We start from the raw sequence: 14,570 nt of genomic DNA on the forward strand, positions 1-14,570 counted from the left end.
TAAAAGAGAGCTACCCTAACGACCCAGCAATCACACTACTGGGTATTTACCCTAAAGATACAAACATAGTGATCCGAAGGGGCACGTGCACCCGAATGTTTATAGCAGCAACGTCTACAATAGCCAAACTATGGAAAGAACCTAGATGTCCATCAACAGATGAATGGATCAAGAAGATGTGGTATATATACACAATGGAATACTATGCAGCCATCAAAAGAAATGAAATCTTGCCATTTGCGATGACATGGATGGAACTAGAGGGTATCATCCTGAGCGAAATAAGTCAATCAGAGAAAGACAATTATCATATGATCTCCCTGATATGAGGAATTTGAGAGGCAGCATGGGGGGGTTGGAGGGTAGGGAAGGAAAAAATGAAACAAGATGGGATCGGGAGGGAGACAAACCATAAGAGACTCTTAATCTCACAAAACAAACAGGGTTGCTGGGGGGAGGTGGGTAGGGAGAAGGGGGTGGGGTTATGGACATTGGGGAGGGTATGTGCTGTGGTGAGTGCTGTGAAGTGTGTAAACCTGGCGATTCACAGACCTGTACCCCTGGGGCTAATGATACATTATACGTTAATAAAAAATGTAAAAAATTTTTTAAAACTATGGAACTATTTCAGATTGAAAGAGGGTCTAAAGAGACAGCACGACCAAGTGCAATGCAGCAGATCCTTTTACTAGAGAGGACATATTTTGAGGACAGATGGAGAAATGGGAAGGGAGTCTATGGATTAGCTGGTCTTACTGTTTCCTGATTTTTATGGTTGTCCTATGGTTCTGTAGGAGAGTGACCCCGTTTGTAGAGAACATGCACTGAAGTACTCAAGGACAATGGGGCATCAGATCTGTAACCTACTCTCAAATGGTTCAGGAAAAAAGAGGACAGACAGATAGATATAGGAAGGAAGGAAACAATAAAAAAAATATGATAAAATGTCAACTGGAGGATCTGGGTGACCGGTATATGACAGTTCTTTGCAGTATTCTTATGATCTGTTTTTATTTTATTTTTAACGAAGAGAAATGCTCTTAGGGTTAGAATTCCTTTTGTTCAATATATCATCCTTATGGGCCTTTTTTGTGTCTGATTAGAAGAGAAGCAGACATGGCCAAGTTGGCTTTGCAGGAAATACAGAGAGGAATGCTGGGAGCCTAGATACATACATTGAACAGGTAAGACACTGCGGTGCAGTGCGAGGTGGGGCCTGGGAGAAGAGGAAGCATTTCCAAGAAATAGGGATGACTGAGAGATTTTTCAGAACAAGGATGCCAATTTTAACTTGTCTGCAGTGTTGGGGTATGCTCTAGTCATGCCTTTGTCCCAAACCGTCCGCCAAGTCAACTCACCCGTGCACATGCGCAGTGGTCTGGGAAATGAGGCTGCTGTGGGAGCTGACGCACTGCACGGGGAATGGCGCTCGTGAAAGAGGCGAGAATCTAGTGGCAGCAGCCATAGGCGACACGGAAAAACCTAAACCCTCCAAGAAACCACTGAAACACTGGGGGCCCCAGCATTTATGGGATGCGATGGGAGTCACTTTATCTTAAATCTTAAATAAATATGTAGGCATCCAAGAGGATAAGATAGAGGTACAAACAAGTATTTAAAAATTAACATTAGAGGTGCCTGGGTGGCTAAGTCATTGAGCGTCTGCCTTCGGCTCAGGTCATGATCCCAGGGTCCTGGGAACTAAAGGCCCCACATCAGGTTCCTTGCTTGCCGGGAAGCCTGCTTTTCCCTCTCTCACTCCCCCTGCTTGTGTTCCCTCTGTGTCTCTTCCTGTCAAACAAATAAACAAAATCTTTTTTAAAAATTAAAATTAAAATTAACGTTAGAAATATGAAAAGGAAATTAAATGCTGATTAAAATTCTAAGATTAATACTTTCTTGGGTTCTTGGGGACATGCACAGCCATTTGCAAACATATTATAGGAGAATGTGCTCACATTCCTTCTTCCAAGAAAAGAAGACTATTAGATATAAAGCAAAAATAAAAATTACACATCAAAACAAAAGCTATCCTATACTTACCAACTGAACATTAGGATCAACGTGTCTCTGTAGAGCACTAAGGAATGCAGCTGGATTCTCTTGTACTTTGATGCTACATAAAAAAATTAATTTTGAGGATATATAGTTCCCTTTTTAGTAACACATAATCATATAGAGTTAAAAATAATACAGATTTTTATAATCCCACTACAAGACAACACCAAAACACTTATTAATCATTTTTTATTAGCTTAGAAAATAGTCTGGTGGAAACTGTGAATTTCTCAGCTGTATATATCCCTACAGTTAAAAATTCCATAGTCCAAAATGAGGTTGAACGTGAGGTTTTGAAAGCACGAGGCTCAATACTAACCATCTGAAACTGGTTTGAGTTAACCTGGGATTAAGGTTTCTTTAATACTGAATCCCCACAAGAACCTTAAAAGTCTCAAAAATCATCAGATGAGTGAGACCAGGCTATTCAGCTAATCTGAATAGTTCCTACTAAAAGATTATTTTTTTCCTCAGTGACAGCTCATTTGGAGCCTGGACTATCTAGCCTGTACCCGTCAGTCAGCAAGTAGGTATCTGTTCTGTGCTCACATTATGTTAGGAGCCAGACGCCGTAGAAGTAATTCCCACACAGAGGACTTCACAGATTGTCTATGTAGAATCAGCTTCTGAGAGGCGGACATGCTGGATGGTCCTAATGCCCAGCGGCCTTTTCAGCCTTGCCCAGCAGGTGGCAGGACCCCGGTTCCCTGCTCACTGATTCTAACTGAGCACCAGGGATGGCCCGCAGCTCTGTTAAAACTAAACGTCCCTGACTTTTCCAAATCAATCTCTTGCACACGCAGTCTCAGCCTCCATCTACTATCCATTCTTTACACTCATCAGGCAAATGTTTCAGATAGGAGGAACTAGGCATATAAATCCAACAACCAAGGGGCCCCTGGGGGGCTCAGTCATCTAAACACCCAGCTCTTGATTTCCGCTCAGGTCATGACCTCAGGGTCGTGAGATCGAGCCCTACATTGGTCTCCATGCTAGACAAGGACCCTACTTAAGATTCTCTCTCACTCTCCCCCACCCCAAAATAAATAAATAAAAATAAAACATAAATGGGAAAGATAAAAGAATGAAATAAAATATGGGCTTTCAGGGCCCCTGGGTGGCTCAATCATTAAGCGTCTGTCTTTGGCTCAGGTCATGATCCCAGGCTCCTGGGATCTAGCCCTGCATCCGGCTCACTCCTCAGTGGGAAGCCTGCTTCTCCCTCTCCACTCCCCTTGCTTGTGTTTCCTCTCTCGCTGTGTCTCTGTCAAATAAATTTAAAAAATCTTTTTAAAAATAAAATTAAATTAAATTTTAAAAAGGGCTTTCAAATAAAACAGGCTAAGAAAAGAACATGGCACAGACTTATGCATGGAATTCATATAAGAAAGAGCTTGCACCGTCACCCCAGGGTCTGTGACTGGGGCTTCTTTCATTCATCTTTTCCTGCTTTTTTATCTCCTAGGTTAGGAGAAATTAGAGCAGGTGAAACTGAAACCAGACGATTTGTTAACCGATGTGATAAGAGGACCATTCTAACTACAGTGTAAAATGAGACTTTGGGGCCATCAATGGTTTTCAACAATGCTTGCACTGCTGATGCAATTAATTAGTAACCGCTTGTTTAACGAATAACTTCCCACCTTGCCAATTAGGACATTTGGCCCTTCACTATTGCAGCAGTAAAAAGAAGTAGGCGTTCCTCCTTATGAACCGTATGAAGCTCAATAAAATGAGGCATGACCAACTCGATTGCTTTCCTAAAAGCAAACAAGATCCGATTCTGAGTAACTGGATATGTAGGGATCCCTTACTAAACTGAGAGCATATGCCATATGCTCATCCCCAGCAAATGGCACAGCCTCTAGTATACAGCAGACACTCAATAAATGTTCAAAGAATAATGCCCTTGGTTTTATCAGAGAACTATCTAAATAATCTTGGGCTAAAGTAACAGAATCAGAAAAGCCTATTTCGGATCTATTTTTACATTAAAATTTTTTAGGGTGTATCAGTGCAGAGCCTGATGCAGGGCTCGATCTCATGACCCTGAAATGACGAACCTGAGCCGAAAGTCAGATGCTTACCCAACCATACTACCCAGGCGCCCCTCTTTCTTATGTTATATTTTAAAACATAAAATCTATTAAATAAGTAAGGAAATGCAACTTTTATATCTTTCAATATCCTGTTTCCTGCTAAGTTTTATAAATAACTGATATGAAACAATAAAAGGGGAAAAAAAAGTTAATGGATTTATTAAGGATTTATGGCCCAACTAGTACTGAAAAGATCTTGGGGGTAAGGAGACCATTGCCTAAAGCACTGTGAAAGCAGCTGTATAAAAACCAACATAAAATGTGTTTCAACTGTATAAAACTTAAGTCACTACAAAATCTATCTACTTATAACTCTTTTGTTAGTACAAGAAAACTATTTTCTCAGTATTAGGAAACTTTACTGAGCTAAAGTTTTTGTAGCTACATCAGCCATCCTTTCTGATCTTTAAACCAAATTAATAGATGAAAACGGCTGGGACAATGTTCCGTGTTTTCTCACGTTTTGGGGTAGTCCACGTTAAATCCCATGGAACTTCCAACTCTTCTCAAGCAGTGCAGAAAATCCTCGGTCACTTTTTCATCTCTGTTGCTGCATATAATCAGCCATTTATTCAAAGACTGTGCACTTAAAATCTTGCAATTTCGCATATCCTTGGACCACTCAGCAGCAGACCCAGGCTGACACTGAGAAAAATAATGATCATGAAAGGGTTGCGCGCATTTATTCACAGAGCAGCTAAACAAAAGTCATGCAAAGATGGTCCACATTCATCATAAGAGACCTGTTTAGTACAGTTTGCTATTCACAGACTTAGAACACTGATTCAAGCACTGCACATCTGGACAGAGTACATGGGCCTCCTGGAAGGGGAGGCATCTGAGCATCACCGCAGGCCAGCCAGTCCCTGGCTGCAGACAGTTGGGCAAGTCGCTTTACCTCAGACTGCTGCTGTGTGCAAAGAAAGGTGTCCCGTTCAAAGATCTCCAGGTTCCCTTCCAGCTCTAAGATCGATGGTCTTTAATATGAATGCCATAGGCCAGTGGGCTGTCTGACTCGGTCTCCTGAGGCAGAAAGCTATCTGAAGGGGAAAATGCTGACTACTCATACTCTAGGGCGTCCAACTACAGCTCACAAACGCTACGGAGCAGTTAAGAACATGCATCACGCCAGGAGTAGCTATGTCTAGAAGCAAAGATGAGGCCAGGGCACAAGCTCCTTTCTCACTCTTGGATAGTCCCTGTCCCAAGGGACCAGGAAAACTATGTTCTCTGCACTGAAAAGGGGAGATTTTAGAAGGGTTACCAGCCTTCTGCTGATATCCACAGACTGGAACTGAATGGAATGTTCTTGGTCCAGTGGGCCGGGAAGAGGCACTGTTAGAGTTGAAGAAGAGACACTGTAATCGAGTCCCTGGTGATTCAGCCTGGCTATCTCCCGAGAGCTTGTCAGAAACGCTGAGTCCTGGGGCCCATCCCAGACCCGCTGAATCGGAATCTGCATGTTAACATGTTCCCAGGCACTTGTCAGCACGAGAGCGCCTAAGGAAGTATTACGATCCCCTTGTTCCACAGACTCCCCAGCTATGGCTGAGAGACATTATGGAGGCAGTTGGTACCAGTGACAGATTTAGACTGGTATTCCTGAGGCTGCATTCAGGAAGGCTGTACTTTCCACCAAACTCTGAAATCCAACCACAGGCACCCTCATAATGCCCTGCCATTAGGTGGCCAGGCAGGGACTCAGTTCCAGGAGGTGACCTTAGCAAAAGAAGGCCAAGGGTAGCCTGCCATCGCCGGTTCTCTCTGGAGTCGCGGTTCATTCTTTCTGTTACCACCAGCATGAGGAGAGCCAGGGCCCTCTCACCTCACTCCTACTTGTTATGGGCTGGCAGAAGACCCAGGACAACTGCCCAAAACACTCTGAGGCCTGTGAATCTTTAATCTACTAAGTTCCTAAAACGCAAGTTCAGAAAAGCAAGCAGCCCAGGACGCCGTCAACGCTCACCAGCCACAGCCACAGCCACCGCTAGGGGGCGCCTTCTCCCATTTTAGTGCCCCTTCTAAGAAAAACCAGTTTCCACACTAAAGAAACGCAACAAAAAAGCTCTGAGAAATGATTTTGCTTACAGAGATGAGACAGACCATATTAAATATTTATAACCTGCTTCATATGTGGAACTGACCTTCTCTTTACTGACTCCTGACCAAAATCTTAATGGGGACCTACTTTTTGTACTTTACACATTTTGGTTCTGTCTTGTTTTTAAAAGTAGTTTTCCCTCAGCTTCTCCAGTGAGGGTTTTGGTAACTTGGATAGATGACAGAAAAGAAATGCTGAAAAATTCCCGTGCCACCAGCACAAAACTTCCGCTTCTCAGTTACATCCATTTAAACATGTCACCTGAGAAAAATGAGAAGAGGGCCTTTAAAAAATATGTAACTGGCTTTAAAAATGAGCAAAACTATGGGAAAAGTAGAAAAATAATGCACCATTTTGCATAAAATAGGTTCATTTCTTCAACTGAAGCCTGAAAGAGAAGTGTCTCTTCAGGTTTCAGAAAGCCCCTCTAAGTGCTGTGTGGCTGGGGACAGGCTCTGGGCACATTCCTTCATGTTGATGCCAACTGACCAGCATTCTACTTGGAGGAAAAGAAAGAACCCCGGTATCAGAAAACGTAGCCTATTGGAATTACCTCTCACCAGTTAAAACATTTTCTCAGGTACTATGGAGTGAGTGTGTGAGTGTAAGTGTGAGTGTGTGTGTGTGAGAGAGAGAGAGAGAGAGAGAAAGAGAGATACGAGAGTACTATAACACCTAATAACAAGTGGGCATATTTTAATTGTCATAGCCTGAAATACACATTTTCTAATGCATCTTTAAATGAGAAACCAAACCACACTGACCTAAATCACGTCCAGTGGGTGCTGATAAGTACTCGCAAGTATACTCAGATTGAAAAGGAAAACAGAGGGGACTTCAAGGTTTAGGACAAAGGGAGGATGTGGATATGGACATAGAGAAACCAAATGACTATTATAAGCCCACTAGTCACCCCTGCATATGATCACACACACATATTCAAGTAAATATTTTTAAATGAAAATAGAATCATAGTACTTACTACAAGGTCTTGCATTAATAATTTTTCTGAAGGCAAAACCCGCCCAGTCAGAGACATCTGGCATCCAAAATGCAGCCCCCAGGTCTCCAGCTCAAAACGAGCATCCTTGTTTCTGTTGATAGAGTTGAGTTTTAAATCATTAATAATTTTCTAAAGAATTCTGATCATTAGAGAGAGAAATATAACTTACTGAATTGTTCAAAGACTAATTTATCTTTTTAAGATTCCAGACTTCTATTTCTACTCACCATTTTCCCCCCCTCAAACAAATGATGGGAACAATCAAACCCATTTGGGACACGCAGAGATGAAGAAGGTTTCTGGTGTGGCACCCTGGTCAGCAAAATGGGCCTGTGAGCCGGACAGACCTTGGTTTAACTCCTAGTGCTGACATTTCACAATATGTGACCTTGAGTAAGACTCAAATTTTTTATTATATGTGCTGCCGAAGCAAGCAAAAGACTCAAATTTTTTAAACCTACGGTTTCCTTATTGGTAAAATATAGGGGTAATAAGCCTAGCAACCTCCGAGGGTTGATGTTAAAGATCAAGCTGATGTGGAAACCACTACCACAGAACCTGGCACATGCTATGTGCTCAATAAAGATGAGCCATTTCTCCCGATAATAAACATGTTAATAAAGAGACATTATGGAGCCTCTGCGTGTGGAGATGTCTTCTGTGAATATCTGAACTGGCTGGCCTAGGAGTGGATGAAAGATGATAGAGGAAGGGAACATACACACTTGGGCTTTGGAAGGTTCACAGGATAGACGGCAGGAGGAAGACCGTGAGGAGAGTATTAGTGTCATCAGTAATCACGGCTTTATATTTGTATGGTACTTTCAGATTAGATCTAGTAAACCCTAATCATAGTTGATGGGTGATCTCCTTGGATTATGATACATGGTCATCTCTAGTAAGCGCTAAGTTCCCTCAGGAGAGCAAGCATGCCGACTTTGCCTCCGGGCCTTCGACATGGCAGCCGGCACAAGGGGAGCCAGGCCCTCACGAGAAAGACAGATGAGACTCGTGCTTTACCTCTCAAAGCTTCCCCTCTCTCTTTAGGGGAGCTCAAACCTCCTTACACAGGCTCTCTGCAACAGCTCATTATTTCCATCTAGTAATGCTCTGTCTGGTCTGGTCACATGGAATACTTTGAATTAATTATTTGGCTTCAGATACTATCTGCTCAAGATGAGATGGGTGAAGTAATTGCCAGTAAAGAAACTGGCTCCTGAAGCCGATGGGATTCCTGAAAGATGGCAAGAAGAGGCGTCCGGGAGAGTAATCCACAGCCCAGAATAAGGGGAGAGAAGCATCTCCAGGAGGTGTAAGTCTGAGGGATATCCGGGATAAATGATGTGAAGTATAGCCATAAAAGGGAAAACTATGAGAGTACAAGCATAACAGAAATGCACATTTACCCTACAGAAATGTTCAAGAAAAAGCACATTACAAAACACGATATACAGTACTTTGCCATTTTCCTAAAAAGAACATGATTATATGCAATTGAAAATATCAGAGACAATATACACCATTCAATTATGATTCATTCATGCATGAAATAAATGTTTACTGAGTGTGCACACACATGCATTTCTTTTCTGTTTGCAGAAATTTCCAAGTTCATCCTCCAAATTTTTTTTTTTAAGATTTTTTTTTTTTTTTTTTATCAGAGAGAGAGAGGGAAAGAGAGTGAGCACAGGCAGACAGAATGGCAGGCAGAGGCAGAGGAAGAAGCAGGCTCCCTGCTGAGCAAGGAGCCCGATGTGGGACTCGATCCCAGGATGCTGGGATCATGACCTGAGCCAAAGGCAGCTGCTTAACCAACTGAGCCACCCAGGCGTCCCATCCTCCAAATTTTTTATCTTTAAAGAATAAAAGACCATGCTGCAATGTTGTCCAGCAGAAGTATAAAGCCATCCACATATGTAAGTTTTAAGTTTTCTAATAGCCGCATTAAAAACAGTAAAAATTGCCAAGTAAAACTATTTTGAAAATGTATGTCCTTTAGCCCAATAAATTCAAAATGTGATCATTTCAAGATGTGGCAGTAGCCACGTTCCAAATGCCCTGCTGTGTCATGAGGCTACAGCCCTGGACAGCAATGTCTTCGTAGGTCAGAGGGGAGAAACGGGAGCCGCTCGTTACTGGCATTCCAGGTGACAGCCAACTGTCAGAATGAGGACAGGAATACAGCGTGAGGGTAGACCGGCTAAACCAAAGGGCACAAAGGTATTCCTAAGTTTAAAGATTGCACAGTAGAATCTTTCTAACGATGAATGTGCTGAGGCCACCATATTAAGACCTGAACATTCTCAATCTCGAATATGGGGCAGGGGGGGGGGGGGGTCTGCTGTGATTCTGTTTTCTGTTTTTATAATCTCCAACCCTTTCCTTCATTCAAATGTTTATCCAAAACCTCCATGTATTAAACAGATGAGAGGAGGGTCATCTGGTTGAAGCTGGATGGTACTTTGGCCCTCGTGGCCTCCAGCCTCCTCCCCTCCAACCCCCCCGCCCCCCGCCCCGTCTGTGATCCCTGAGGCATCAGGGATGAACGTCTGGCTCTGGACCACACAACCCAAAGGTGCCTTGCCCTGAGTCAACAGCAAAGAGACATTCCATCAAAGAATGAGACATTCTGTAGACCATCCAATTCCATAAGCCAGACCTGAGGCAGGATACACTCTGGCCCAGTACCTCTGAATGTCGTCAGCGAGCCTGGCCAGGCGCTGCTGCCTTCCCATAGGGCTGAGACGCGTTTCTCCAGCCACGGCCTTCATCAGCTGGAAATCAGAGGTTGCCTGGCGGGTCAGGCCTATTAATGGAGGTGAAAACAAAGGGGAAAATGAACAGCATGCAATGTAACCCAGCCCAGCTCTGTCAGATTTTAAGCTTTGCACCTAAATTGACTCGGATCTAGCCTATGGATAGCATTGTCCCCCCAAAATGCAAGCCCCTCATGTCATTCTAAATTTTCTAGCAACCACGTTTTGAAAAGCCAAAAACAGGGGCAGCTGGGTGGCTCAGTCGGTTAAGCATCCGACTCCTGCTTTCGGCTCAGGTCATGATCCCAGAGTCGTGAGATGGAGCCCCAGCCCAGCTCTCTGTGAGTCTGCTTGAGACTCCCTTCCTCTCCCTTTGTCCCTCCCCCTGCTTGCTCTCTCCTCTAAAATACATTGATCTGTTTTTTTAAAAAGCCAAAAAAATGAAGTAATTTGAATAGTATATATTACTTAATTCAATATATCCAAAATGTTATCAATTCAACATGTGATCAATATTAAAAAAATTAATAAGTGATTTTCCCTGTTTTCTCACACTAAGTCTTAGAAATCCAGGGTGTATTTTACACTCACAGCCTGTCTCTAGCTGGCCTCTCAGTTGCACTAGCCACATTTCCAGGGCTCAGTAACCCTATGTGGCCAGTGGCTGCCAAATGGGACTGTGCAGATCTAGAGTATGAGAACGCCATTAAGAATGAGCAGCGTCCCTCCCTTCGAGAATTATCTTTACTGATTTTTCTAACTGTGAAATAAATATATACCCATTGTAACTGATAACCAAATGTAAAAGGTGGGAAGTCCTCCTTGCTTAGTGCCGCCCTGTTAATCAAATGAACATGATTAAAAGTGCTCATATTCTACTGTATGGGGAGAATTACCTTCTAGAACTCACGCAGAAGGAAAACAAGGGTCATTTTGGCACCACACAAACGATGTACCCGAAGAAAATCAAAGTCCTATTGCGTCCTACACTAATGAAGCTCAAAAATGCTGGAGAGAAGCTTGGTTTAATATGATCCAGCAATTCCACTACTAGGCATTTACCCCAAGAAAATGAAAACACTAATTCAAAAAGATACACGCACCCCTATGTTTACTGCAGTATTCTTTGCAATAGCCAAGATATGGAAGCAGCCCAAGTGTCCATCAATAGACCAATGGATAAAGACGATGTGGGGTGTAGATATATATATATATATATATATACACACAAGCACATATATATACATGCGTACACACATACACATACATATACACAATGGAATATTATCAGCCATAAAAAAGAATGAAATATTGCCATCTGTAACAACATGGATGGATCTAGACAGTAGAATGTCAAATGAAATAAGTCAGAATGAGAAAAACAACTAACAGATGATTTCTTTTTTTTTTTTTAAGATTTTATTTATTTATTTGACAGAGAGATCACAAGTAGGCAGAGAAGCAGGCAGAGAGAGAGGAGGAAGTAGCTCCCTGCTGCGCAGAGAGCCCGACGCAGGGCTCGATCCCAGGACCCTGGGATCCTGACCTGAGCTTTAACCCACTGAGCTACCCAGGTGCCCCACTAACATATGATTTCACTCATATGTAGAATGTAAGAAGTAAAAGAAACAAACAAAGAAAAAAAGAGGCAAACAGAAGTACAGACTTCTAAATTAAAGAACAAACTGGTGGATGCCAGAGGGGAGTTGTGGGGGTGGGGGGTGAGCTAGATGAAGGGGACTGAGAGCCCACCCATCAGGATGAGCACTGAGGAATGTACAGAATGGTTGAACCACCATATTGTACACCTGAAACTAATATAACACTGTACAGTAACTGTACGGGAATTATAAAGATAAATTTTTAAAAAGAATATTCAGGCACAGGGGCCAGCTAACGCAAAGGCAGTGAGGTAAGAGTACACGTGGTGTTACCATTTGTAAACTATTCTGGATTAGAAAACTTTGACCTTGAGAGTTTATCTCTTATTAAGTTACTAGCAGCTCTAGAGTCTCTCCCAAATAAAGTAATTTGGACTGGTTCTTTGACTACTCCCTTTTAGCTCACTCTAATTAGATAACACCACTGTAAAGGTTTCTGGTTCTGGTTTCTTTTTTTTTTTTTTTTTAAAGATTTTTATTTATTTATTTGACAGAGAGAAATCACATGTAGTCGGAGAAGCAGGCAGAGAGAGAGAGGGAAGCAGGCTCCCTGCTCAGCAGAGAGCCCGATGCGGGACTCGATCCCAGGACCTTGGGATCATGACCTGAGCCAAAGGCAGCGGCTTAACCCACTGAGCCACCCAGGCGCCCCTCTGGTTCTGGTTTCAATTAACTCCCTTGAATCCTCTCACTCATTCTGGGATGAGAAGGATCATAAAAAAGAAATTAAGATCTGAAGTTGAACAGGTAAAAATTTAAATCCTAAATTCTGAGGTGCCTGGGTAGCTTAGGCTGTTGCTGTCTACCTTTAGCTCAGGTCGCAGGGAGTGGGCTTCTCCCTCTCCCTCTGCCCCTCCTCCCATTCAGGTCTCTCTCTCCTGCTCACTCTCCCTCTCCTTTTGCCTCTCTCCCTGCTCCTTCTCTCTCTCCCACTCACTCTCTCTTTCAAATAAATAAATTAAATCTTATTAAAAATCTTAAATTCTGCCTATTAAAAGACATGGGACTAAGTGCAAGCTGCAAGCTTCGGCTCCCTTGACTATTAAATGGGGGCAATTAAGAATTATACCTAAATCACAGGGATTTTCATAAAGATTACGTGGAAGTTAAATAGAATAGTGTGTCTCAAAGTAATAATAATAATTGGGGAAGTAAGAAACTTTGGGAGGTGAAGGATAGGTCTATGACCTTGATGGTGATGATGGTTTTTTAAGTGTACAGTTACCTCAAATTCATCCACAGGTATTCATTAAATATGCACAGCTTTTACTTGATTTTTTTTCTTTACTAAGTTTGCTCCACACCCAGTGTGGAGCCCACCATGGGGCTCAAACTCAACCCCAAGAACATGACCTGAGCCAATATCAAGTCGCTTCACCTTGAATAAGCCATCCATGCACCCCTAAATATGTATAGCTTTCGCATGTCAATCATTACCTCAACTAAGCAGTCTAAAATACATAAATAAAAAAGTAAAGACGGCACATAAAAAAAGAGAGGCTGGGGCCTGGGTGGCTCAGTGGGTTAAAGCCTCTGCCTTCGGCTCAGGTCATGATCCCAGGGTCCTGGGATCGAGCCCCGCATTGGGCTCTCTGCGCAGTGGGGAGCCTGCTTCCTCCTCTCTCTCTGCCTGCTTCTCTGCCTACTTGTGATCTCTCTGTCAAATAAATAAATAAAATCTTAAAAAAAAAAAAAAAAAAGAGAGGCTTAGTTTCAGGAAAATCTCTGGGGACCTATTTTACATTGAAGTAACAAAGGGAATACATGAGCTAAGGAAAACATACACCTCTTCCTATGCCAAGCAATTTCCAAAGCGCTCTCTATCTTCCCACTTTGTCCAACACACATGGCTTCATGGGCCCACCCTGCACAGGTCAGATGAATGCTCCGGTCCCCGAGAGCTGGGAGAGGTCCCGCCCTCCGCCGAGTTTGTCTGGAGCCGGGGATGACGAGCCTGACTGACAGACCGTAAAGCATAAACATTACCTGTTAGAAAGCAGAGCTCAGGGATCAGGTGGGCCACCCGGGCCTCAGTGCTGTCATTTCTCTTGCTTTTCAGCAGACTCACAAGCACTGGCTGGTTTAGGTCAGATAAAGTAATATCATATTGCTACAGAGTGCGAGATGAAGGAGGGAAAAGTTACTATGAAACACTGGAAAATGAGCATCCTCAATTAAAACCAACAAGCTCATCCCAAAATGAACAGATGAGCCAATCTTTTTAATAAAGACACCAAAAAATTCCCACCAATCCTTAGGGTTCCCCCACTCATTTCTATTTCCTGCCAAGGACTCATCTTTCCTTTCTCAGGGTCTGTTTTATGATTTTAATTATTAGCCTTTATAATGCAACACTTTAAAAAAAAAAGATTTGTTCATTGTTTCATCCAGAGTCCAAATCGTCTCCAGCCACCTCCACACATTAACAGGCTCCCCTAGAGCTGAGTCAGTGTCATTATTTCCACCACTGATGACCAACGCAGCGGCTGCTCCGGGCATAACCAGTGTGCTCATTCGGAAAATATCTACACACAGATTGGAGGTGACAGTTCCATAACTCAGACTCCAGAGATCCTCCAAAAGCAGGACCGTCCCTGATTTCCAGGACTGCCTGACGTTAGTAGGGAAGCAGCTCTAAAGTTTGACAAATGGAAATCTGATCCCTGGCTAGTGGTCTTCATTGACTGGGACACTGAGGAAGTTCTCACCTTTCCACAGGTTCGAAATGGGGCGGGGGACAATCGCTCAGCGGCATCTGCCGTAAACCACCAAGCACGCTGCCTGGTTTATGAGTCCTCCACAATAGTCCACCCCATCCCTCCCCCTTTCAAACATTCTCACCTTGCCTAACTAAGCTGGAATTTCAAACATTCTCACCTTGCCAAAAGTTCA

General features: G+C 43.0%; 1 protein-coding gene across 1 annotated transcript in view; it reads right to left on the reverse strand.

Annotated features, from left to right (window-relative positions):
* The window catches only part of PIWIL4 (piwi like RNA-mediated gene silencing 4), a 46,092-nt gene that overhangs the window by 11,409 nt on the left and 20,113 nt on the right, over positions 1-14,570 (reverse strand). Inside the window, exons 9-13 of the mRNA XM_059186213.1 lie at positions 13,665-13,788; positions 9,950-10,067; positions 7,241-7,352; positions 4,618-4,802; positions 2,044-2,116 (exon numbers count right to left, since the gene is read on the reverse strand). Coding sequence (XP_059042196.1) covers positions 2,044-2,116; positions 4,618-4,802; positions 7,241-7,352; positions 9,950-10,067; positions 13,665-13,788 — 612 coding nt within the window. The remainder of the gene's footprint in view (positions 1-2,043; positions 2,117-4,617; positions 4,803-7,240; positions 7,353-9,949; positions 10,068-13,664; positions 13,789-14,570) is intronic.

This window comes from Mustela lutreola, chromosome 1 (genome assembly GCF_030435805.1).
Source record: "Mustela lutreola isolate mMusLut2 chromosome 1, mMusLut2.pri, whole genome shotgun sequence".
In the NCBI taxonomy this organism is placed as follows: domain Eukaryota; kingdom Metazoa; phylum Chordata; class Mammalia; order Carnivora; family Mustelidae; genus Mustela; species Mustela lutreola.